Genomic DNA, 24,846 nt, shown 5'->3' with positions numbered 1-24,846 from the left:
TGCTGGGATTACAGGCATGAGCCACCCCGCCCAGTCTGGTCAAAAGTATTAAAACTGTTAAAAAGATTGAATTATCTACAAATTTTGATCTTTTAAAAGCAAGATAATGTAAATTAATGGAGAAGAGTGTTCTGTAGTTAACATAAAAAGAAAGAAACTGACATTGTGGCATGGGCAAGATGGCAAAGGGTTGAAGGCCCAGACAATTTTTGCCTTTTTTCCTCCTTTTCCTGAGGACTTAAACTTTATTTTGGAAAAAATGGCAGGTTTGTTTTTGTTAAATGGTTAAAAATGTTTGTATGTTACCTCTTAGATATTACTCAGCATAAGAAAAGGAAAATGAATAGAATAAACTCTTGTTTATGGTAAGATTATGGGTAGAGAAACCAACATACCTTAATGTAACATAAAGCACATAAGCAATCAGTAATTAGAAACAAAGACTGGCAACTTAATGGAAATTCTAAAAGAAGGACATATGCATAACGCTGAATGAACATTGAAGAAGGTTGGGTAACAAAGTGAGACCCCATTTCTACAAAAAATAAAAATATTAGCCAGGCACCACGGAGTGTACCTGTAGTCCCAGCTACTTGGTAGGCTAAGGCAGGAGGATCACTTGAGGCCAGGAGTTGGAAACTGTAGTGAGTTGGGATCATGCCACTGCACTCCAAGCCTGGGTGACAGTGAGACCCTGTCTTGCGGGAGGGGGGAGGGGAGGGGAGGGAGGGAAGGTAGGTAGGTCAAAGAGCGTAAAATGTTGCATTCCAATCGCAGGTCTACCACATTTTAGCTGCGTGATTATGAATGAAATCTGTAATCTCCCTAAATCTGTTTCCCCACCTGTAAAACAGATGTTAACAACATCAAAGGTCTCTTGACCAAACAACTCATTCAGAACTATCACCAGTGTGCTTTTGTTTTGTTTTTTTTTTTTTTTGGAAAAATTAAGTCCCACATGAATTCCTATTATAGCTTCTGGTAACTCCTTCCTAAAAGTCTTCTCAGCTAATGTGGAAAATTCTAGCTTCTCTTTTCATTTTTTGAGACAGGGACTGGTTCAGTCGCCCAGACTGGAGTGCTGCACATGATTATGGCTCACTGCAGCCTTGACCTCCCAGGGCTTCAGCAATCCTCTCATGTCAGCCTCCCAGGTAGCTGGGACCAACAGGCACACAACACCTTACATGACTAATTCTTGTATTTTTTGTAGAGACGGGGTTTCACCATGTTGCCCAGGCTGGTCTTGAACTCCTGGGCTCCAGCAATCCTGCCACCTCGGTCTCCCGAAGTGCTGGAGCCACTGCCCCCAGCCTGATTTCTCTTCTCTATCTTTACTCCATTTATCCAGTTAAATACCTTTACCTTTCACCAATAAAATGTACTAATCTTTGATATGGATATGTTACATAAAGTTAAGCAGAAGTTCTTCTCCTAAGGAGAAGGGGACCAAAGGGAAGGTTCTCTTTTAGATAAGATTGTACATTTGCAGCCGTAAGTCATGGGTCTTTTTGAAACTGTTTTCAGTAGATGTATGGGGATTTCTCACCATATGTCTATTTATTTTAACATGCTAGAACCTATTTTAATAAAAACTATACAGTGAAAAACTATACACAGTAAATATATACACAAATAAAAACTGGTTATACAAGTCTCACAAGAGAAATACCTTGATCACTTTACTCATACCTGTTTTGTTTTGATTTAAGAAGCCAGTACAGACAGGCACAGTGGCTCATGCCTGTGAATCACAGCATTTTGGGAAGGCTAGGATGGGAGGATCACTTGAGCCCAAGAGTTTAAGACTAGCCTGGGCAACATAGGGAGACCCTACCCTAGGGAAAAAAAAAAAAATTAGCCAGGTATGGTGGTACACACCTGTGGTCCCAGCCTCGGGAGGCTCAGGTGGGAGGATTGCTTGAGCCTGGGAGGCTGAAACTGCAGCGAGCCTAGAATGCACAACTGTACTCCAGCCTGAGTGACAGAGCAAGACGCTGTCTTAATTTAAAAAAAGAAAAAAAAAATTTAAAAGCCAGTACAACAAAATTCTAGTTTTTTTTGAGATGGAGTCTTGCTCTGTAGTCCAGGCTGGAGTGCAGTGGTACAATCTCGGCTCACTGCAACCTCTGCCTCCCACATTCAAGTAATTCTCCTGCCTCAGCCTCCCGAGTAGCCAAGATTACAGCTATACACCACCATGCCCAGCTAATTTTTGTATTTTCAGTAGAGATGGGGTTTTACCATGTTGGCCAGGCTGGTCTCAAACTCCTGACCTCAAATAATCTGCCTGCCTTGGTCTCCCAAAGTGCAGGTATTACAGGTGTGAGCCACAGTCTCTGGCCAATCGAATCATTTTTAAAAGACATATTAGCTCTATTAAACATTCATAGAAAAATGACCAGTTTAAAGGTTTTTCTCAGTAACAATGACCAAAGATTATGGACTTCTTGATACTCATCCATAATTAAAATATTTTACTGTAATCAGATAAGCCTATTTATAAGAGGTAAACTTTGTCAGCTTCTTTACGAGCTGAATAAAAATTCATATAACCTAACACAAATGAAATTAGTATTTATATCATTTATTGCGCAACAAAAGAGCCACATTTGAAACGTGAAATACTCATCAACACTCATGTTCCCCTCATTTTTTCACTCTTATTGAAGACAAGAACCTTCCCGTTTTATTTTGATGGGAATTTCTCCTTATTACCTTTGTCACAACATCTTCCTGTGCCTGCTCGTAAGCATTATTTTGTCTAAGACTAATAATGTATGAGTTATCAAAATAGTATATTCATTTTTAAAATTTATCCAATTTCCTCTTCTCCTTCTCGGTAATTACACACTACTCAGCAACTTCCTTTCCTGTCACACAATTTAAAATATTGCCAGCTGAACCAAACTTAAGTCACAGAAGGTTGGAAGTGAAGAAAAGGCATTTGGCTAGATTCAGCAGTCCTGAATCCAGACCTCAATCTGCTTTACCCTGTTTGCCCCTCCACCGCCAACCCACACCTCCTTGAGGTCTCTGAGAAGAATATCAATAGAAGAAAAGGCCAAGCAGTTCCACTGTTACAAGGCCTTTGTTACAAACTCCTATGAATTAGGCTGGTCCACACAGAAGACTCACCAGGCGTAGGATCAGTGTCAGATATCCTCTGCTGCCTTTCCCTCTCCTAAACCTATGATCCAATCTCAGCTAATGGTGAAGAATGGCCAGTTGAGCAAGATATGAAGGAAAATTAAGCCAGTGGAAACATTCAGCTCAGAAACTCATTTAGCTAACAAAACTAAAAAATCAAAAAGAAAAAAGGAAACACAAATAGGACTGTAACAGCTGAAGAGGAGGAGGCAAGGTATTCTAGTCAAGGCCAGAGAACAGAAAATGAATAAACTCCTGTTTATGGTAAGATTATGGGTAAAGAAACCAACATACCTTAATGTAACATAAAGCACATAAGCAATCAGTAATTAGAAACAAAGACGGGCAACTTAATGGAAATTCTGAAAGAAGGGCATATGCATAATGCTGAAGACTGAAGAAGGCTGGGTAACAAAGCAAGACCCCATCTCTACAAAAAATAAAAATATTAGCCAGGCGCCATGGAGTGTACCTGTAGTCCCAGCTACTTGGTAGGCTAAGGCAGGAGGATCACTTGAGGCCAGGAGTTGGAAACTGCAGTGTTAGGATCATGCCACTGCACTCCAAGCCTGGGTGACACAGTGAGACCCTGTCTTGGGGTAAGGGGGAGGGGGGAGGGAGGGAAGGGAGGGAGGGAAAAGGGAGGGAGGAAGGGAGGGAGGGAGGGAGGGAGGGAAGGTAAGTAGGTTAAAGAGCGTAAAAACGTGCATTCCAATCCCAGGTCTACCACATTTTAGCTGCGTGATTACGAATGAAATCTGTAATCTCCCTAAATCTGTTTCCACACCTGTAAAACAGATGTTAACATCAAAGGTCTCTTGTCTGTCACACAGTAAACACTCAATATATGGTAGCTTTTAAGAAACATTAAAGTAAACAAAATAGAAGCAAAAATTTCTCCATATTTAAATGTCTTATTTATTTCTTTAAACTTATGAACCACTTGATGGGGATGGGAGGTGGGAAAAGGAAGATGGTGCCATAATACAAAAGGATACAACCAAGATTCAATACTAAATATGGTGTCTGGGATTTGCTCCAAAATAATTCAGTTAGGGATTAAACAAGAATAGCCATTAGATGATGCAGCTGGGTGTTTGTTCAGCATACTATTCTTTCTACTTTTCTGTATGTTTGAAGTTTTCCAAACTAAAAGATTTTAAATTCCTTTCCGTTTAAATGATATGGCTGAACAAGAAAACAAGTTACAGCATCCTTTCTAACTTTGATAAATACTGAATCTAAAAGATGGAAAAAAAGGTAAAAGAAAACAGGATAATATCCAGTGGGCAGATATAACGGTAAATACCTACAAACAACCTAGAAAATATGCTTGCATTGGGCCAAAGACGCTCATGCCTGTAATGCCAGCACTTTGGGAGGCAGAGGCAGGAGGACCACTTGAGGCCGGGGCTTCGAGACCAGCCTGGGCTACATAGCGAGACCTCATCTCTACCAAAAACAAAACAAAACAAAACAAAAACTAGCCAGGCATGATGAAACATGCTGTAGTCCCAGACACTCCAGGGGCTGAGGCAGGGGGATCACTTTGACCCCCAGGAGTTTGAGTTTACAGTGAGCTATGATAGTGCCGCTGCATTCCAGCCAGGGAGACAGAACCAGACCTTGTTTCAAAAAAAAAGAAAAGAAAACATGCTTGCATTGACTGGAAGGAAGAGGAGTAGCCAGGTAAAAGTTCACAAATACCCATGCAATGGCAACAATAAAAAAAGTGAAGAACAAGAGATCATCAAACTGAATCTGTGCATGTCTCAATTTAACAAATTCAACATTTGCTTCCTCTACATACAACATATACTTATTTCAAAAATTTGTATAAACTAGGGGTGGGGCATGATGGCTCACACCTGTAATCCCAGCAATTTGGGGGGCCAAGGTGGGTGGATCATTCATAGTCAGGAGTTCAAGACCAGCCTGGCCAACATGGTAAAACCCCTCTCTACCAAAAATACAAAAACTAGTGGGCTGTGGTGGCGCGTGCCTGTAATCCCAGCTACTCAGCAGGCTGAGGCAGGAGAATCACTTGAACCCGGGAGGCACAGGTTGCAGTGAGCCGAGATTGCGCCACTGCACTCCAGCCTGGGGTACAGAGCCAGACTCAATCTCAAAAAAAAAGAAAGAAAACTTTTTAGAAAATTTTTGTATAAACTGATCATTCTAAATGCACCAGAGGAGCCTGTTACTGTATTAAATCAGATATGAATTATGTTGTAAAGTGAAACAGATGTCTTTGTGGTAAATTCACATTTTCACATGTGGAATTTTATTTTACCAAGTAGGACACATTCTATAGATCTCTTTAGTTTCTCTTGCTTTCTTATTTATTTATTTATTTATTTATTTATTTATTTATTTAGAGACAGAGTCTTGATCTGTTGCCAGGCTGGAGTACAGTGGCGCGATCTTGGCTCACTGCAACCTCCACCTCCCGGGTTCAAGCGATTCTCCTGCCTCAGCCTCCCGAGCAGCTGGGACTCCAGGTGCCCGCCACCACGCTCAGCTAATTTTCGTAGTTTTAGTAAAGATGGAGTTTCACCATGTTGGCCAGGATGGTCTCGATCTCCCAAAGTGTTGGGATTACAGGCATGAGCCACTGTGCCTGGCCTCTCTTTCCCTTTATACTGTGAGTTTAGGAAAGGTAAAGCATGCTTTTACCTTCCGCAAAGCTCTAAAAAATCACCTACTTAGAGAAGTATACACAATAATCATTTACTGATAATGATAAAATGATTCGAATTTTATGAAAAATAAGCTAATCATGAGATCAAACAACAGTCACAGACTATCTAATATTTTATGAATAAAAAAAATAATGCTCTCGCTGGGTGGAGTGGCTCAGGCCTGTAATCCCAGCACTTTGGGAGATTGTGGCGGGAGGACTGCTTGAGTCCAGGAGTTTGAGACTAGCCTGGGCAGCATAATGAGACCCCATCTCTATATTTTTTTTTATTTTTTATTTAATAATAAAAAAAAAACAGGTTTTCCAATAACAGCAATTATCATGCGAAATAATACTGGTGTTCACATCTTCTAATTCAAAAAGAAAGTCTTGGCCAGGCGCAGTGGCTCATGCCTGTAATCCCAACACTTTGGGAGGCCAAGGTGGGCAGATTAACACGGTGAAACCCTGTCTCTACTAAAAATACAAAAAAATTAGCCAAGTGTGGTGGCGGGCGCCTTAGTCCCAGCTACTCGGGAGGCTGAGGCAGGAGAATGGTGTGAATCCGGGAGACGGAGTTTGCAGTGAGCCAAGATCTCACCACTGCACTCCAGCCTGGGCAACAGAGCGAGACTGTCTCAAAAAAAAGTGTACTTCTGGGCTAGGCGTAGTGGCTCACGCCTGTAGTCTCAGCAATTTGGTAGGCCGAGGAGGGCTGATGTTTGAGCTTAGGACTTCAAAGACCAGCCTGGGCAACACGGTGAAACCCCATCTCTACAAAAAACTTGGGTATGGTGATGTGCGCTTGTAGTCCCAGCTGCTCAGGAGGCTGAGGTGGGAAGATCCCTTGAGCCCGGGAAGCAAGGTTGCAGTGAGCTGAGATCATGTCACTGCACTCCAGTCAGGGCAACAGAGTGATGCTGTCTCAAAAAAAAAAAAAAAAAAAAAAAAACAAGTTTGCTTCCGGAAGAGCTCAGTTCTATGTTTTCTTCCTACCTGAGATGTTACATAAATATTCCAGACTTTTCTAACATTAAAATATCATACAATTGTTGCTATGGATAATAGGAAAGTATATACACTGAGGGAAACACTAATTGTGTTAACAAGATTACTAAATGTTTTCCAATTGAGTAATTTTTTTTTTTGAGATGGAGTCTTTCTCTGTCACCCAGGCTGAAGTGCAGTGGCGCGATCTCGTCTCACTGAAACCTCAGCCTCCCAGGTTCAAGCGATTCTCCTGCCTCAGCCTCCTGAGTGGCTGGGACTGTAAGTGCCCACCACCAAGCTCAGCTAATTTTTGTATTTTTAGTAGAGACGGGGTTTCACCATGTTGGCGAGGCTGGTCTTGAACTCCTGACCTCAGGCGATCTGCCCACCTTGGCCTCACAAGTTGCTGAGATTACAGGCATGAGCCACTGTTTTTTAATATCCACCTCTCCCATCCTACATTTTGAAATAAAGACAATAAAATAATGTGTAAGTTTGCCAGACATAGCGGCTCACGCCTGTAATCCCTGCACTTCGGGAGGCCAAGGAGGGCAGATTACCTGAGGTGAGGAGTTCAAGACCACCCTGGCCAACATGGTGAAATCCCGTCTCTACTAAAAATACAAAAATTAGCCAGGCGTGGTGACACACACTTGTAATCCCAGCTACTCGGGAGGCTAAGGCAGGAGAATCGCTTCAGCCTGGGAGACGGAGGTTGCAGTGAGCCGAGATTGTGCCACTGCACTCCAGCCTGGCCGACAGAGTGAGACTGTCTCAAAATAAATAAATAAATAAATAAAAAGTGTAAGTTTTCTTTAAAGTATTAAATGTGTCATACAGATATATAAGATGGTGATACCATTAATAGATTTTCTGACACTTTCTGCTTTCTGTGTCATTTTAAAGAGTTAATTATTCATCTAGATAATTGCACATTTTAAAAATTCTTGTGAGACAATGATACGTTTCTAAGTAATCCCTTTCAAGCTTTGTAAACAACTGTGATGAACTTCTTTTTTCCTGAGACAGGGTCTTACTCTGTTCCTCAGGTTAGGGTGCAGTGATGCAATCATGACTCACTGCATCCTCGACCTCCTGGGCTCCAGTGATCCTCCCACCTCAGCCTTCTGAATAGCTGGGACTACAGGTGCACAAAACCACACACAGCTAAAGCTAATTTTTATATTTTGTGTGGAGACAAGGTTTCACCATGTTGCCCAGGCTTGTCACGAACTCCTAGGCTCAAGCAATTCGCCTGCCTCAGCCTCACAGTGTGCTGGAATTACAAGCGTGAGCCACCCCACCTGGCCTGTGATGGACTAATTTTCAATGATTCAGAAGTTATAACAAACGCTGCTTTACTTCGAATAGTATCGTTACAATAGTTTTTAATACAATTGTAAAGCACAACTGAGTAGAATTTTATTTTTTCTCTTTAGTCTCTAGAAAACATTTAAAGTCTAAAGAGAAGTCCCTTTAGACAGGTCTAGACCAGGCGCAGTGGCTCATGCCTGTAATCCCAGACCCCATCTCTATTTTTCTTTAATCTAAATTTAAAAATATATTGAGGAAATTTTAAAAGACACCTCTGGGCCGGGCGCGGTGGCTCAAGCCTGTAATCCCAGCACTTTGGGAGGCCGAGACGGGCGGATCACGAGGTCAGGAGATCGAGACCATCCTGGCTAACATGGTGAAACCCCGTCTCTACTAAAAAATACAAAAAATTAGCCGGGCGAGGCGGCGGGCGCCTGTAGTCCCAGCTACTCGGGAGGCTGAGGCAGGAGAATGGCGTGAACCCGGGAGGCGGAGCTTGCAGTGAGCTGAGATCCGGCCACTGCACTCCAGCCTGGGCGACAGAGTGAGACTCCGTCTCAGAAAAAAAAAAAAAAAAAAAAAGACACCTCTGAAGAATATTAATTTCTAGTCTCCCAATACCAAATTTGAAACATTAGTCTAAACCACTAGTTACAGCCATCATTTTTTTCTTTTAGCAAACTGACTTATCCTGCTCTTATACTAACAAATACACATTACACATGACGGGATCCTTCTATTATCCTCAATTGTAAGAACTTCATTATAGTAAAAACACAACAAGGACTAGTTTTACGATGTAAAATTCACTGACTTGGACAATAATGAATCCAGAAAAATGATTCAGTGATATGCTAAAAGAATCTACAACTCTCTTCAACAAAAAGTAAATTAAAACATGAAACAAAGGAGGAAAAACAAGACCAAAAATCATTAGAAGATGCCAATCATTACTACACAGCTTTCCTAACTTGCCCTTCACAATCCATTAAGCAAAAGATTCTCAATCCAATTCTGCCAACTACCCCATAAAATACTTAGTTTCATCCTTAAGACATCATTATATCTGACACTTTCTAACAGACCAAAGCTAACCAATTCAAAAATCACAGAAACCAAGAGTCAACGAAATTCAAACACCTTAAAAACAGTATATTTAACTTAGCAGGAGAAAACAAAACATATGCCGGGGATGGTGGCTCACACCTGTAATCCCAGCACTTCGGGAGGCCAAGGCAGACGGAAGGTCAGGAGTTTGAGACCAGCCTGGCCAAAAGGGTGAAACCCTGTCTTTACTAAAACTACAAAAAAGCTGGGTATGGTGGTGCCCGCCTGTAATACCAACTACCAGGGAGGCTGAGGCAGGAGAATCACTTGAACCTGAAAGACAGAGGTTGCAATAAGCCGTGATCATGCCACTGCAATCCAGCCTGGGCGACAGAGCGAGACTTCATCTCAAAAAAAAAAAAAAAAAAGAAAGAAAGAAAAAAACAAAACATTTGCCACAAATTGTATAACTTGTCAGATATCTGAGTTTTATAAAATGCAAACAAAAAATGTAATCTGAAATTTCAAAAATATTGCTAGCGAAATTCCTCTCACTACCCAAATTCTCACTATGTAAACTCAGAAATGGAATAGACTCATTCAAAACATTTGTGATTGGGCAATATTCAGCAAAGCTGTCCTTCTCTATCCAAACTCTTGTCATTCACTATTCAAAATTGAGGCATAAAATAGATTTAAATAATATGTATACCACATTATCTGAACTTGGTATGTGAACCCTCACCATAAAGAGGCAGAAATTTAGATCATCTGTGCCATTACATAACTCCATCAAATAATTAACAATTTTAATAACTCATAGAAAGGATGTTTAAGAAAGCTTTTCTTGTCTGGGAGCGGAGGCTCACGCCTGTAATCCCAGCCCTTTGGGAGGCCAAGGCAGGCAGATCACCTGAGGTCAGGAATTTGAGACCAGCCTGGCCAACGTGGTGAAACCCCGTCTCTACTAAAAATCCAAAAATTAGCCGGGCATGTTGGTGTGTGCCTGTAATCCCAGCTACTTGGGAAGCTGAAGCAGGAGAACCACTTGAACCGGGGAAGCGGAGTTTGCAGCGAGTCAAGCCAAGATTACACCACTGCACTCTGGCCTGGGTGACAGAGTGAGACTTCATTTCAGAAAAAAACAAAAAACAAAAAAAGAAAGCTTTTCTTGAGAATTCTATTTCATTCTCTTACCATGCTCATTATTCTCTTCGTAAGGTATCCTGCAGTTTAGCTTTTGTTACAGTGTATTTGGTCATGTGTTGATATGTACTTGTTCTTAAATGGGGAGTATAATGAGAAAAAATATTTGCAAAGCATACACTGATAAGTATATCCAGAATATATACATAACTCTTACAATTCAACAATAAATAATAACCCAATTTTAAGAATGGGCAAGGGATCTGAATAAATATTACCTCCAACGGTATGCAAATTGCCAAGAAGCACATGAAAAGATGTTTAACATTGCTAGGAAAATGCAAATCAAAACCACAATGAAATATAACTTGTCTTTTTTTTTTGTATTTATTTGTTGGTTTTTTGAAATAGGACTTCATACCTACTAAAATAGCTATTATATAATCAAAACAGACAATAACAAATGTTAGAGTAGATGTGGATAAATGGAATTCTCATACAGTACTGGTGGGAATGTAAAATTCTGCAGTCACTTTAGGAAACAATTTGGCAGTTTCCACAAAACTAAAACAAAGTTACCACATGACCCAGTAATTCCATCCTAGGTACATAAGAAAACTAAAAACAAAAGTCACACGAAAACTTGTACACAAATATTCATAGAAGCATCATTTATAATAGCCCCAAGTGGAAACAACCCAAATGTCCATCAACTGATTAACGGATAAATAAAATGTGGTATGTCCATACAATGCAGTGTTATTTAGCCATAAAAGAAACAAAGTGCTGATAATGCCATAACAGGAATGAATCTTAAAAACATTATGCTAGGTGAAAGAAGCCAGACACAAAAAGCCATATATTGTATGACTCCAATTACATGCAATGTCCAGAACAGACAAATCCACAAAACAGAAAGCAGATTATAGTAGCTGCCAAGAGCTGGATCACGGGAGGAATGGAATGTGGAACTGCCTACGGATGTAGGGTTTCTTTTTTAGGAAATAAGAATGTTCTGGTGGCGCACACCTGTAATCCCAGGACTTTGGGAGACTGAGGCAGGCGGATCAATTGAGCCCAGGAGTTCAAGACCAGCCTGGGCAACATGGCAAGACCCCACTGCTGAAAAAAATAAAAATAAAATGTTCTGGAATTAGACAGTGATGATACATGCACAACCTTGTATTTGAATTAACTAAAACCCACTAAGTTGTTATGGTATGTGAATTATATCTCACTTAAAAAATGAAAAAAAAATTCAAGGTATGGACCACTGTACTTGGGATACTTGCTGAATACAAGAATGGTCAATAAAATGAGCTAATGGTTTATATTGGATTTTTATCCCCAGAGCAATGTGCAAGTGTATGGAATAGTAAAAGGAATTTAAAAATAAACACAGATAGACTAGAAGATAATTTATACAGTAGTGATGTTAAGTTTTTCACTTGAAACTATGAAAAGTAACAGCTTTGCTTATTTGCATCTATCCAATATCACAAACTTGAGATTCCACACAACAGATGGACACACTTAAAGGAAATATGAATCAAGAGAGAGGTTCGGAGGCACATAGAAACAAATCAAGCCCCTCTACTGAGTTTTCTGAGCTAGTCTGCAAGCCAGGGAAGAAAGCCAATCCCATTATTTAATATATACCTTTAATTGCCACATTTCACAGCAAATACTTTTTGACTCTTTCCAAATACCAACTCCAACTTCCAAGGATGAAAATCTGTCAATCCTAAAGGTATTCCAAAAATAGGTTTGTAATAGCAATGGAAGGCATAACCTCCAAATGAGCTTGCTTAGAAGATAATACTTTTGTGGATGATAATATTGTCCCTGTAAAGGTGGTTTAAAAAAGAATCTGGGCCGGGCGCGGTGGCTCAAGCCTGTAATCCCAGCACTTTGGGAGGCCGAGACGGGCGGATCACAAGGTCAGGAGATCGAGACCATCCTGGCTAACACGGCGAAACCCCGTCTCTACTAAAAACACAAAAAATTAGCCGGGCGAGGTGGCGGCGCCTGTAGTCCCAGCTACTCGGGAGGCTGAGGCAGGAGAATGGCGGGAACCCGGGAGGCGGAGCTTGCAGTGAGCTGAGATCTGGCCACTGCACTCCAGCCTGGGCGACACAGCGAGACTCGGTCTCAAAAAAAAAAAAAAAAAAAAAAAAAAAAGAATCTGTCGGCCAGGCGCGGTAGCTCATGCCTGTAATCCCAGCACTTCGGGAGGCTGAGGCGGGTGGATCCCGAGGTCAGGAGTTCAAGACCAGCCTGGCCAAGATGCTGAAACCTCGTCTCTACTAAAAATACAAAAAAAAAAAAAAAAAAAAAGCGGGGCGTGGTGGCACGCGCCTGTAATCCCAGCTATTTGGGAGGCTGAGGCAGAGAATTTCTTAAACTTGGGAGGTGGAGGGTGCAGTGAGCGGAGATTGCACCACTGCACTCCAGCCTGGGCATAGAGTGAAACTCCGTCTCAAAAAAAAAAAAAAAAAAAGGCTGGGTGCAGTGGCTCACGCCTGCAATCCCCGCACTTTGGGAGGCCAAGGCGGGTGGATCACGAGGTCAGGAGATCGAGACTATCCTGGCTAACTGGTGAAACCCAGTCTCTGCTAAAAAGACAAAAAATTAGCCGGACGTGGTTGCAGGCGCCTGTAGTCCCAGCTACTCAGGAGGCTGAGGCAGGAGAATGGCGTGAACCCGGGAGGCAAAGGTTGCAGTGAGCTGAGATCGTGCCACCACTGCACTCTAGTCTGGGCGACAGAGCAAGACTCCGTCTCAAAACAAACAAACAAAAAAAGGATTCTGTGTCCTTTTTTTAGAGTTCCACAATGAAATCCTTAACTAAAGGAAACATTCCTCCCCTGGGCTAAGTAAAAAAAACGTGTTGCAAACTGCAAGTTGCCTAACAAAAAGTCTCCACTTTCTAACATGCATTAGAAAATCCTACAACCTACCTTTGCAAACCTATTGTGTATATCCCTTACACTAATCATGAACTGCAGTTTAAACTGACAAGTCATTGCTGTCCTTCTCCGCTTTTGCTCATGTCATTTATCACGAATGGAATGCCTTTTCCATATTCATTAGAATGAAGCAAAAATCTACCACCTTCAAGAAATCTTCCTTCATCATCTCAGGAGAGATTTATTTCACTTCTAAACACCACTAGCATTTGCTTGCACCATCATATGACACACTATGCCTTGTACAATAACTGATTACATTTTCTCTAAGATTTAAAAGTTCCTTAAGGTTAAGGCAGCTTTCCCAGTAACTTTGTTTGCCCACAGTGCCTGATACAAGACAGATACTTATTTAAATGAAGTAAACACCTAACTGCCCTTCATCCTAAAAACAGCATGCATACAAACAGCTAGGTGATTAGGCAGGTACTCTGAAGTGGCAAGTTCTATCAGGCAAGCGACTTTGGGAGGCTGAGACAGGAGGAGTTTGAGACCAGCCTGGACAACATAGCCAAACTCTATCTCTAAAAAAAAATTCAAATAAAAATAAAAGTGGCATCAAATCACCAATTCTCACTATGTAAGAAATTCCAGGCCCCCCTGTGTAGTTCCATAAGGCTAAAAAATGGCATAATTCAAATACTTCCTAGAATTGCTCCAGCTACAAGAACGTTTGAGGAAATTAGGGCAATCTGAAATAACTTTCTGAAAGTCAAAGAGACTCATCTGCCATCCTATTTTTAGCCAAGCTACAGCTAAGCTGAAATCACCACAACTTTCCCCACATTAGGAAGAGCTTCTTGAAAATACGGCAAGGGCAAGGTGCAGCAAAGCAAAAGGTTACATCACATCAGGCGCAGAGAGAGCCTAGATCTTCCTGGAATCTAAACTGATCATCCTAGTCTCAGAGGACTCCTTAATAATCACCTGGCAACCAAATATCCATCTTGATCATAATCACCGTCTGAACCCAGGACTAACTCCAATTCAACTGAACCTAATCATTTAATCAACTTCACCACCATCGCCTGCCCCCACACCCTCCAAAAAAGTATTAACAGAAGGGAGAATTTGATTTTAGAAATGACTGAGAATTTTTAATCCAAAGGGCTGTAAATTAAATACCTTCCAGAAACCAAATGACCCTAAAGCATTCATCAGTCAAGAGAATCAAATAGGTTAACTGTTTAGAACCAATTCCACTAAAAGAGGAATTACTACATCGGGAAGTAAACAAGTTACCTTTTAAATTGTGTAAGCATCACTGCCAGTCCTTTTAAATATAGGAAGTTCTTAACACTACAATTAATTTACTTAGAACTCTCCTCTTAAAGAACAAAATTACATATAATAAAAGAGAAAATATAAGGCCCCACTGATTTTAGTTGGGAGACTACGAATATATGTTACTGCTCAGATTAAAATATTGCTCTGCACTCTGGACTCTGTAATCTTCTGAACTTTACTACCTTTAAAGTGGAAATTTGGACTTAAAAGTATGCTTAAAGAAATTTGATCACCAGATTAAAATCTGCCTTCAAAAGTGAATCAAAATTTTGATATTCCATTGAGATATTTACAGAAATAATTTGTCAGTCATAATTTTAAGAACCAAAAACACGGCCGGGCACGGTGGCTCACACCTGTAATCTCAGCACTTTGGGAAGCCGAGGCAAGCGGATCAGGAGGTCAGGAGTTCGAGACCAGCCTGGCCAATATGGGGAAACCCCGTCTCCACTAAAAATTAGCTGGGCGTGGTGGCGCACGCCTGTAGTCCCAGCTACTCGGGAGGCTTAGGTAGAAGAACCCCTTGAACCTGGGAGGCGGAGGTTGCAGTGTGCCGAGATGGCGCAACTGCACTCCAGCCAGGGCAACAGAGCGAAACTCCGTCTCAAAAAAACAAACAAACAAAAAAGAACAACAACACACACACACCTTGTCAAGCAGCAGTAACTAATCACTAACTAGCAATGACTGATAAAATGGGGTCCCGAGGCAGGAGGCCAGGATTAAAAGCAAAGAGAATTAGAATAAGACACACTAATTAAAATCATCTAAACTAAAGCAACATGGAACTTAGAAAATCTACAGGACAGGACTACATTATAAATTTAAAAATCTTTCAAAGACTAAAAAGCCCTGCTGAAAAAACCAATCACTAACAAATGTGAAACATACAAGAACCAAAAATTATTCAAAACAATTCCAGCATTTGATACTAACCCACAATTCTGAAAACGCAATTTCATGCTTCTCAAAACCTGCTATATGCTCTCTTCTATGATAGTACGAAATAACAAGTAATTCAAAAAGTACTTAAACCGACGTGACATTTTAGTAAAAGTATAATAGGTTTGAAAGAATAAAACAAGTAGAGATAGAGCAGAGTACAGGATAACTGAGAGCCAAAAGGCTGTTTCCTGGAGGGCAGCACTGGTCTTGGATTGGCAGAAGGGGATTTTTAAAATATATTCATGAGATGAATTATACCAAAAAAATGACTCATGCCTTTATTATTTGCACAAGCATATGTTTGAAAATGCACTTTTAACCTTTGGACAACCAAAGTGGTATCACATACCTTAAAGCATTGTTGTCTATATTAATTTTGGTGTTACAGTCTAAATCCTTAACGAAACTCACGCTATACATGTTCGTAATGAAACCCTGTAGAAATGGAAAGGCGTATATTCTTCAAGTAAAGGTTACCTGATTTTTCACTTGTTTAAAGTTTCAGTTTTGCTTTTCAATCTATTATCGAAAACACCCCTTGTGGAACATTGTAAAGGGCAGACCCTCCTGTCAAGCCAGAAGGCTCAAACACAAAGACATTGAGCTAACCAAGTGCTGTAATTCTTCCAAACTGAGCCTCTCCACACCCCCTCCACCCTTCCCCCCAACAGATATGTCTATTAAATCAGTGTCTGTTCTCCCCCTCGCACAACAAAGAGAACTTCTCACCGCATGAAATTGCCGCTGAATGGACACCAGAAAGCAGGATTTGCATAATTCCTTCCAACGAAACCCTGTCGGGAAGGAGGGGATGAGGGGCCCAAGCGAACGGATAGATTCTCCTACATTCTGCCGGGAAGACCTGGTTCCCAAGAATATTCCCCTGGGGGAGACAGGGCTGGAATTCTGGGCCTCCCCGAGGACTGGGCGTGGGGGACAGCGGACGAGAGGGCATCTCCCCACACACCAGCAGCACCGAAGCAAAGACGGGGAAGTAACAATGCTGGAGGACAGGAGAGTCAGACACAAGGATGAACTGGGGCTAGGGGGCGGCGGGCGGAGCGGAGACACCACACGGGCCACTTACTTTTTGGAGGGGGGTTAAATATATGAGTTAAGCCCTTATGGTCCCGCCGGCCGCCGCACAGAGGGAAACGGGACCTTGGGAGAGAAAAACAGACAAAACACACAGTGTGAGAGGCGCAGCTCGGCCGCCCGGCCCCTCCCGGGACGCCCCCGTCCGCGCTCCCTCCGGCCCGCAGGGAAAAAGCCACCCGAGGGCGGCCCAAGGTCCAGGAGGCGGGGGGCGGACGGGGCATTCGGGCGAGGCTGCGGCTCCGGCCAATCCCCCGGAGGGGACGAGAGCTACCCCCGCCGAGGCTCCTCGGTCGGACCCAGTCCCACCCCCTCCTCCCCGCGGCACGACACCGAACACAAATACGCACACACCGACCCGTGCGTCGAGGATTAACTCCCCGGCCGCCGCCGCCCGCTGAGGAAGTGCAGCCGCTGCCCCCCGCGGCCATGACACCCCACTTGGCTCGGTCAGGCGCACCCGGGGACTGTGACAGCTCCAGCTCCCTCCGCCCCCATCTCCACCTCACGCTTCGCACACGCCCGAGCGCCGGGCGCCCGCCTGCCGCCCGCCGCGCGTGCACGCAGGGCTGGGGGCGCGCCCCGCGCGTGGGGGAGGGGTGGCGCGGGAGGAGGACGGCTGCGGCCGGAGCGCGGGTGGGGGCCGAGCACGGCCGCGCCCCTCCCGCCACCCCCACTACAGCGGCAGGGCCGCGGGGCGAGTCGCCACAATAAGACGGCGGCGGCGGCGGGCGCCGGGCCCGGAGCGGTAGCAAGAGCGGGAGCAGGGGCGGGAGCGGGGACGGAGGGGAGCCAGCGGGCGGGGATGGAGAGCGGGAGGGGGAGGAACACGCGCTGCCGCCGAGAGCCCGCCCCGGGGAGGCGCGCGGAGAGGAGGGGCCGGCGCGCGCTCGGCCGAACGGGGTAGCCTGCCTGGAGGTCGCGCGCGCTCGCACTCCGGGGGGTGGGGGAGGGGGGGACGCTCGAGCCAAAGAGGGCGGGCGGGCCGGAGCAGCAATTGCCACTTCCCCAGCTCCCTCCCTGGTCCGGGGCGGCCGGCGGCGGAGCGGCCGGAGGGGCGGCGGCGGTCGGCGGAGGGTCTCACCTACACAGTGAATGAGCTTGTGGCGCCACGAATCCAGTTCTTGCCGAAAGCCGCGTTTCTCAACGGAGCATTGCTGCCGCCTACACACCCTCGCCATCTTCTGCCGCCCGCCCGGCCCAGCCTCCGCCGCGGCCCCGCGCACGCCCAGCCGCGTCGCCCGGGGCCGCGCACGCACCCGCGGCCCGGGCGTCGCGCCTCCCGCCGGGGGCGGTGCGGGGGCAGGGCCGGCCTCACCTCACCGTGGCCCCGGCGTGGCCCGGGGGCGGCCTGGGCTCTCTCGCCCGCGCGCCGCCCGCCGCCCGCCGGGCTGCGATCCCGCCGTCCTTCTCCGCGGCTGCCGCCGCCTCTGGCCGCCCGGAACGGCGCCTTCCCACAGCCGGAGCTCAGCCCCGCCGGCCCCGCGCCGCCCTCGCACTGTCCCCCAAGGCCACGGCTGCCCCCGCCCTCCCCTGGGCTTTTTGTTTTTTACACCAGCCCCATTTATCACTTCCAATCTGCCTATCGCCCGGCACCAACTGTTGCAAGTTCCGTAATAACTGCTGCTATGAACTTCTCGGTCGAAACTGCTCCTCCCCAGAGCCTGTTTAAGAAGCAGAAATAAGAATAAATGCCCGGATGCCCGTGGATGCACTGAACTCTTAAGATTTTCAAAGGTGAAATGGAAACACGTTATTAAGTCATTGGGAGACTTAGCTAACATTGGGAAACCTAGTAAAAAGTGGAAATCAAGCGTTTTAAATTAAAAAAAAAAGTTTCTACTAGCAAGACTGATCATAGGCGAACTGTTCAGGGAATTTCGGAACATTGTGCTAAAGTGAGAATATTTAATATTTCCAAAAATAGACTTAACTAGGAATACTTAAAGCAGAGTATTGGAATTGCTTTAATTTGAGATTTCAGGAAAGGGCTTGAAGACAAATATTTTCGATGAGCAACCCTCTTGAAATAATTGAATCAGGCTACACAGAGCACTACCTGTTTCATTTAAACATAATGCTGGTCTTAATTTTGTGACTGTTACTTTGAAGAGACAGGGAAGATGGGGAACGAAAGGAGAAAGGGCAAAGAAATGAGGTGGAAAGAAAAAAGCAGAAGAGATCGCCCTATACCAGTAGGCCTAGTACCCTAGGATTTTGGCCTCTTTCTACCACCTTTGGTGTTTAAGATTAAAGACAGTGCATTACTGCTTTTAGAAATTTAAATTTAAGTTTGAAGACTTAATTTTAATTACTGTAGTAGGTAAAGCAAAGTCGTTAAATACTTGACATCAGGGATCCCATTGGTGTATTGATTTAGGTGTTTTCAAAGGTGGTTCTCCGCACCAGCCACTGGCGGAATGGCGTATCTACCAATAAACGGATGGACTGGGTGGGCCTCGGGTACGGGTGGCTTGAGATGCAAATGCGAGGGTAGGAAGGCACCTTCCCCTCCCCCTACTCCCACCCCACCCCGCCAATCTTAAAACATTGAGCTTTCTAAAATTCTCAAACGTCCACAGTATTTCGTTGGCTTAAGAGTACTGTCAAATGAAGACGCCAGAAGTATTGAGTTTCTGGGTACATAATACTGTTCTGAGTGTTGAGGGAAGAGAACTAATACGAGATTTTTAAAAATGGCTATGGACAACCATCCTTCAGGTGTGATGGCAGGACATGTTGTATCACCTGAAACTTCCTGTCTTCGCCGCTAGGTGGTGGGTTTGAGTCTTTTGCAGCCTTTAACCAAGTTTCTAAGGTGTTTGGAGGAGGTACGTTTCAGTTTCAAATAAATGAACAACGTGTAACTCTAAGATGAGCAAAAATGTATTTTCCAACCACTCCCACGTTAATTTGTTTAAAAAACAATCAAGCCAAGGGTAATAATTCCTCGACATAATCTCTTAGTTTCAGACGTATGGATTCAGACAATCCTAGAGGCTTCAGAGATCAATTCTGTACCTTAAGATATGAAATTGGAAGCCCAGACAAGTAAGGTGACTTGACCAAGATTACATGGTTGCTGGGTAGAGAAAGGGCAACAAAAGCCAGGAGACAAGATTCCCAATTTCCAATTTAATGCTAGTTCCACTACTCTACTTTGAAAAGTTCCAGTTTCTGCCTCACTTATTTTGAGTTGGGAACTAACTCATGATTGACCTGTCACAAAGACCTGTTTGGAAGAAAGGATAGGGAGGCAATAGTAACAGCTAATATTCATTGACCACCTACTATATGTTTATCATTGCAGCATTGTTTCATTCCATCCAAATAATAATGCTATGAGTAGATATTTACCACATTTTCCAAGTTAGGGACACAAGACTCAGATGAGTTAAATACGTTTGTCAAGATCACATAGCTACCAAATTCTAACTAAGATCTCTGTGACTCGACAACAACCCCTCTAAATTGTGTTAGAAGTAGAAAATTGGCTTGGCGTGGTGGCTCCTGCCTGTAATCTCAGCACTCTGGGAGGCTGAGGTGGGCAGATCACCTGAGGTCAGGAGTTCAAGACCAGCCTTGCCAACATGGTGAAACCCCATCTCTACTAAAAATACAAAAATTAGCCAGGCGTGGTGAAGGGCACCTGTAATCCCAGCTACTCAAGAGGCTGAGGCAGGAGAATCCTTCGAACCCGGGAAGCGGAGATTGCAGTGAGCCGAGATCGCACCACTGCACTCCAACCTGGGCGACAGAGTTGAGACTCCATCTTGATGAATAAATAATTAAGTAAATAAACAAATAAATAGTCTTATAAGTAGAAAATAGACTCTGCAACTGGGGGATTCATTTAATTCTACATGACATGTTCCGTGCACAGTTAAGCAGTTGGACAAACACTCTTGAGTTCCTATCACATGGCAGGCGGTGTCCTAGGCACCGAGGACACACAGATAGCTAAGACACAATTTCTGAACTCTGTTGCTTTGGGCTACTGTGAAAGAGGGCCTTAGCTGTAAACTCTTTTACATTCTAGGGAGGGGCAGGCAATATAACATGGCAGTTAATAGGATCTGAAGACAGCTGGGTTGGAATTCTGGCTCCATTTCTCAGTGGCTGTGTGACTTTGACAAATTAACTTTTCTGGTCATTAATTTCCTCATGTGAAAAAGAGGAGAATAATAGTCTACAAGACGGGGTTTACGTGAAAATGAAATGAAGCTATTCACGTACAGCGCTAGCACATTGTTAGCATGAAATGAGCATCTGTTCTCTGATTAGGCCTTCCTAAGCTCCTATCTCCTGGCCCAGTCTGCAGAATGATGGGAAACCAAGATGCTTCTGCAGTTTGGAGTCAATCTGTGAGAGTATGAAGGAATGACAGCAATGACCTCAGCCTTTGAAAACAACCTTCTCCAAGTCATATTTTATAGTTCTCACAATAGCAGAAAAGGAGTGTCAGAGAAGGGGAGTAGGACTTGGCTTATCAGCATTAGATCAACTACTACCCGGTGTCTTATTAAAGGTGGCATGCAACATAGAAATGATCTTTGACAAATGGGAGGATGAAATGATTGGGGCCTTCTAAAAAAAGTACGTCCTAATGGGAGGCTTTTTTAAAAAAAAAAGTCAACTTCAAATAAATTCCAATAAGCAACAGATGCTTTTTGAAGCATGTTTCAAAGATTATGTTATTTATTCTTCGAAACAACCCAGTCAAGTATCCCCATTTTATAACAGAGCACAGAGAGGTTAAGTAACTTGTCCAAAGTCACACAGGTTACAGATCTGGATTCAAACCCAGGCAGTCTGGCTACCTGGGTTCCAATCCAGATCTATAACCTGTGTGACTTTGGGCGAGTTACTTAAAGCCAGCTCTATAACCATCACACTATTTTTTGCCTCCTGTGCTATTTCGGGGAAATGAGACCTAGCAGCAGAGACGAGACCTAGCCAGACAGAAGGGAAGTCACGTCACTTGGTCACAAGGCTTTTGGTCTTTTTGAGAAACTACTCATGTAGTGGTTCTTTTTGCTTAATAAAAGACTTTCAAGCCAGGCGCGGTGGCTCACGCCTGTAATTTCAGCACTTTGGGAGGCCAAACCGGGAGGATCACATGAGGTCAGGAGTTCGAGACCAGCCTGGACAACATGGTGAAACCCCCGTCTCTACCAAAAATACAAAATAGCGGGTATGGTGGCGCACCTGTAATCCCAGCTTCTTTGGAGGCTGAAGCAGGAGAATCACTTGAAGCCGGGAGACAGAGGTTGCAGTGAGCTGATATCATGCCACTGCACTCCAGCCTGGGCAACACAGCAAGACCCTGCTTCAATAAGTAAATAAATACATAAATAACTTTCAGAGCTTCTCTCTTTTTAGCCTGCCTACTGTATGCCACTGGCCTAGGAAACTTTATGATTTTACTTTATGTTGTATGTGTGACATTTATTTTTCTTCTGTAGTTTTATTGAGATATATTTCACATACCATAATATTCTCTCATTTAAAGTGTCCATCTGAAAGCAGGCACAATGGAGGGTGGCAGTGAGAGGAGTGGCAGCTCTTGGCTTATTCATGGGCTCTTGGCTCTGGGTCTTTGGTGCATGTTTTAGTATGGTAGAAACGTTTGACTGTCCCAGCCGGATGCTGCCTTTCCACATAAATGAGATCTTTTCTGCCTGGCAACATGGTTTTACCCTCACATCCAAAAGCTCCTAGTTCCTACACAGCTACTGACTTGTCTGTTTTGAGGCAGTTCCCTTCTTGGAGGTTTCCTTGATACAGCTGTGGGTTTGGGTGCCCACTACCCCCATGTCACTAAGCTTGTTCTAGAGTTCTAGAACCATCAACCCCCGCCCCCCAACCACCACCAACTGCAAAAGATTCCTCTTGGGCTCTTTCCCCATTATCTTCATCCTACCAGTCAGAAAGGACGATCATTATTGGAGATCTACTGTTTACTAATATATTGGATGGAGGTGGTGCCCACCCTCTTGGCAGAGGAAAAGATTACAGCTACTAATGCCTCTGACACCAGCCTGAACCAGTGTTTTAGTATCAAAGGCAAGTGAGACATAGTGTTGCTGTTTATGACCTTGTCGCCAACACAGCCACCTCTGTTTCACCTGCCTTACATCCAGAGGTGCTTTATCCCTGGTGTGAAGCAGCTGACTCTGGGGATCCCGGGCCAGAATCATGAGGAGATAGACCATGGCCAGGATATGTTTCCAGCAGAGCAGCTCTGTCATCCGCAGGATTGCAAGGTGAACCTTCACAGAGCTGCCTGCGGTGACTGTATTGTTGCACCCAAGACTTCCAGCTTCCCTTACTGTCAGGGGACCTGCCTCACCCTCAGCAGTGAGCTTCATCAATCCAACTTTGCACTCAAAGTTTGCACTATAAGAGGGAGTGCCTGGCTCTTTCAGACCTGTAGTCCCACCAAGGTCATTCTCTTCTCCCTAACGGTCCTGGATGACAAACATAAGATGAGTGTTCACTATGTGAACATCCTTGACAGAGAAGTGTGGCTGCTCTTGAGACACCCCGGAGCCTCCTCCTGGTCCCATACCCTCCTAAGTCTCGGGACTCACACTTAGTCTGAGTAGGGGAGTGGTACTGGTTCTCATAGCAACTAGAGCTCTTTGAAGGGAGGTAGGATTTGGCTTCCGTTTCTCAAAGCACAGCAAGAAGGATGGAGTTATGGCAGTAACACCTCAGGTGCTCCTTTTTGGTGTGGACAGAGGCTCCCCCAGTGCTGTTCTCAGTAACTCCTATTACTGGGAAGCTGAGCCCATTGAGATGTCTGACTATTGCTCTGTCCTAGATTGTGTGAGTGGGCCAGGCTTAGTGCCACCTCTGGAGTTACTTAGGTGGAGAAAGAGGAACTGGAATTGGATGCATTTTAGCCCTCAGTGTAGGGGTAAAATTGTTACTGGTGTTAAACAAGACTGGCTTTGGACTCTTCCAAGCTCTTTAGCTGTCACTGTCCTTCTCTGTACCATAGGACTGGCACTGGTCCAGAGCTGACCTAGGCATGTAAATTCCTCCCCACCTAGCATTCCTGGCCTCTTTGGAGTGAGTGAGGGCTCTGTCCAAGGCAGCATTCTGTCATGGGCTCATTATGGGTAAAGGGCACCAAGGCCTTCCCTACCTAGTATCAGATGGGAGCCTCTGAGTGAAGAACGTTGCTCGACAGATTGTTGGTGAAGGCGGCTTCTGGCATCGGAAGTTTTTCTTTTCCTTCCTTCCTTCCTTCCTTCCTTCCTTCCTTCCTTCCTTCCTTCCTTCCTTCCTTCCTTTCTTTTCTTTCTTTCCTTCCTTCCTTCCTTCCTTCCTTCCTTTCTTTTCTTTTCTTTTCTTTTCTTTTCTTTTCTTTTCTTTTCTTTTCTTTTCTTTTCTTTCTTTTTTTGAGACAGTCTCTATCACACAGGCTGGAGTGCAGTGGCACGATCTCAGCCTACTGCAACCTCCGCCTCCCAGGTTCAAGCAATTCTTTTGCCTCAGCCTCCCAAGTAGCTGGGATTACAGGCACCCACCACCATGCCCCGCCCAGAAGATTTTCTTACTATCATTTAAGGAACTTGATGATATTAGCTTTTCTACTATCTTTAGTAGAACTTAGTACCATTACAAAATAATGAAAGAATAAAATGTACACTTCGGGGGGGTTTAGTATATTCACAAAGTTGTGCAACCATCACCACAATCACTTTTAGAACATTTCATCACCCCAGAAAGAAACCCTGAAACATCAGCAGTTATTCATCATTCCCCATCTCCTCACCTGCTGGCAACAACAAATCTATTTTTTTCTCTATGAGTTTTCTTATTCTGGACATTTCACATAAATAAAATCATACAATATGTGATTTTTTTTTTTTTTTCTGACACAGTCTCGCTCTGGTGCCCAGGTTGGAGTGCAGTGGTGCAATCTCGACTCACCACAGCCTCTGCCTCCCGAGCTTAAGTAATCCTCCCACCTTAGCCTCCAGAGTAGCTGGGACTACAGGCATGTGCCACCAAGCCAGGCTAATTTTGCAGGGAATTTTTTTTTTTTTTTTTTTTTTTTTTTTTTGGCAAAGACAGGGTTTCACCAGGCTGGTCTCAAACTCCTGGGCTCAAGTGATCTGCCCGCCTCAGCCTCCCTGTGCCCAGCCAAACTGGCTGCTTTCACTTAGCATGTTTTTAAGGTTCATCTATATAGTTTTTTCATAGCAGCCT

The 24,846-nt window shown here is 44.2% G+C and overlaps 1 protein-coding gene and 1 non-coding gene across 36 annotated transcripts in view; both read right to left on the bottom strand.

The window, feature by feature from the left end:
• The window catches only part of LCOR (ligand dependent nuclear receptor corepressor), a 154,076-nt gene extending 136,267 nt beyond the window's left edge, over positions 1-17,809 (bottom strand). For 6 of the 35 annotated variants that reach the window (XM_077946983.1, XM_077946993.1, XM_015147845.3 and 3 more), the window contains exons 1-2: positions 17,708-17,809; positions 16,616-16,689 (exon numbers count right to left, since the gene is read on the bottom strand). Coding sequence is in view for 12 of the 35 variants with exons in the window: in XM_028826715.2 (XP_028682548.2) it covers positions 16,616-16,689; positions 16,978-17,054 (151 nt within the window). In the remaining 23 variants the exon portion in view is untranslated. Of the gene's footprint in view, positions 1-16,257; positions 16,323-16,615; positions 16,690-16,973; positions 17,519-17,707 lie in introns of those variants that run through there. The other 29 variants (XM_077946988.1, XM_015147846.3, XM_077946995.1 and 26 more) reach the window with 19 other exon arrangements.
• A 3,582-nt stretch (positions 17,810-21,391) lies between these two features.
• MIR607 (microRNA mir-607) lies at positions 21,392-21,486 on the bottom strand. The gene has a single exon (NR_032643.1). It is a non-coding gene; the product is annotated as a microRNA mir-607 (primary transcript).
• Between the last annotated feature and the right edge of the window lie 3,360 nt (positions 21,487-24,846).

Source organism: Macaca mulatta, chromosome 9 (genome assembly GCF_049350105.2).
Source record: "Macaca mulatta isolate MMU2019108-1 chromosome 9, T2T-MMU8v2.0, whole genome shotgun sequence".
NCBI lineage: Eukaryota > Metazoa > Chordata > Mammalia > Primates > Cercopithecidae > Macaca > Macaca mulatta.
This window is presented reverse-complemented; position numbering and strand designations above follow the sequence as displayed.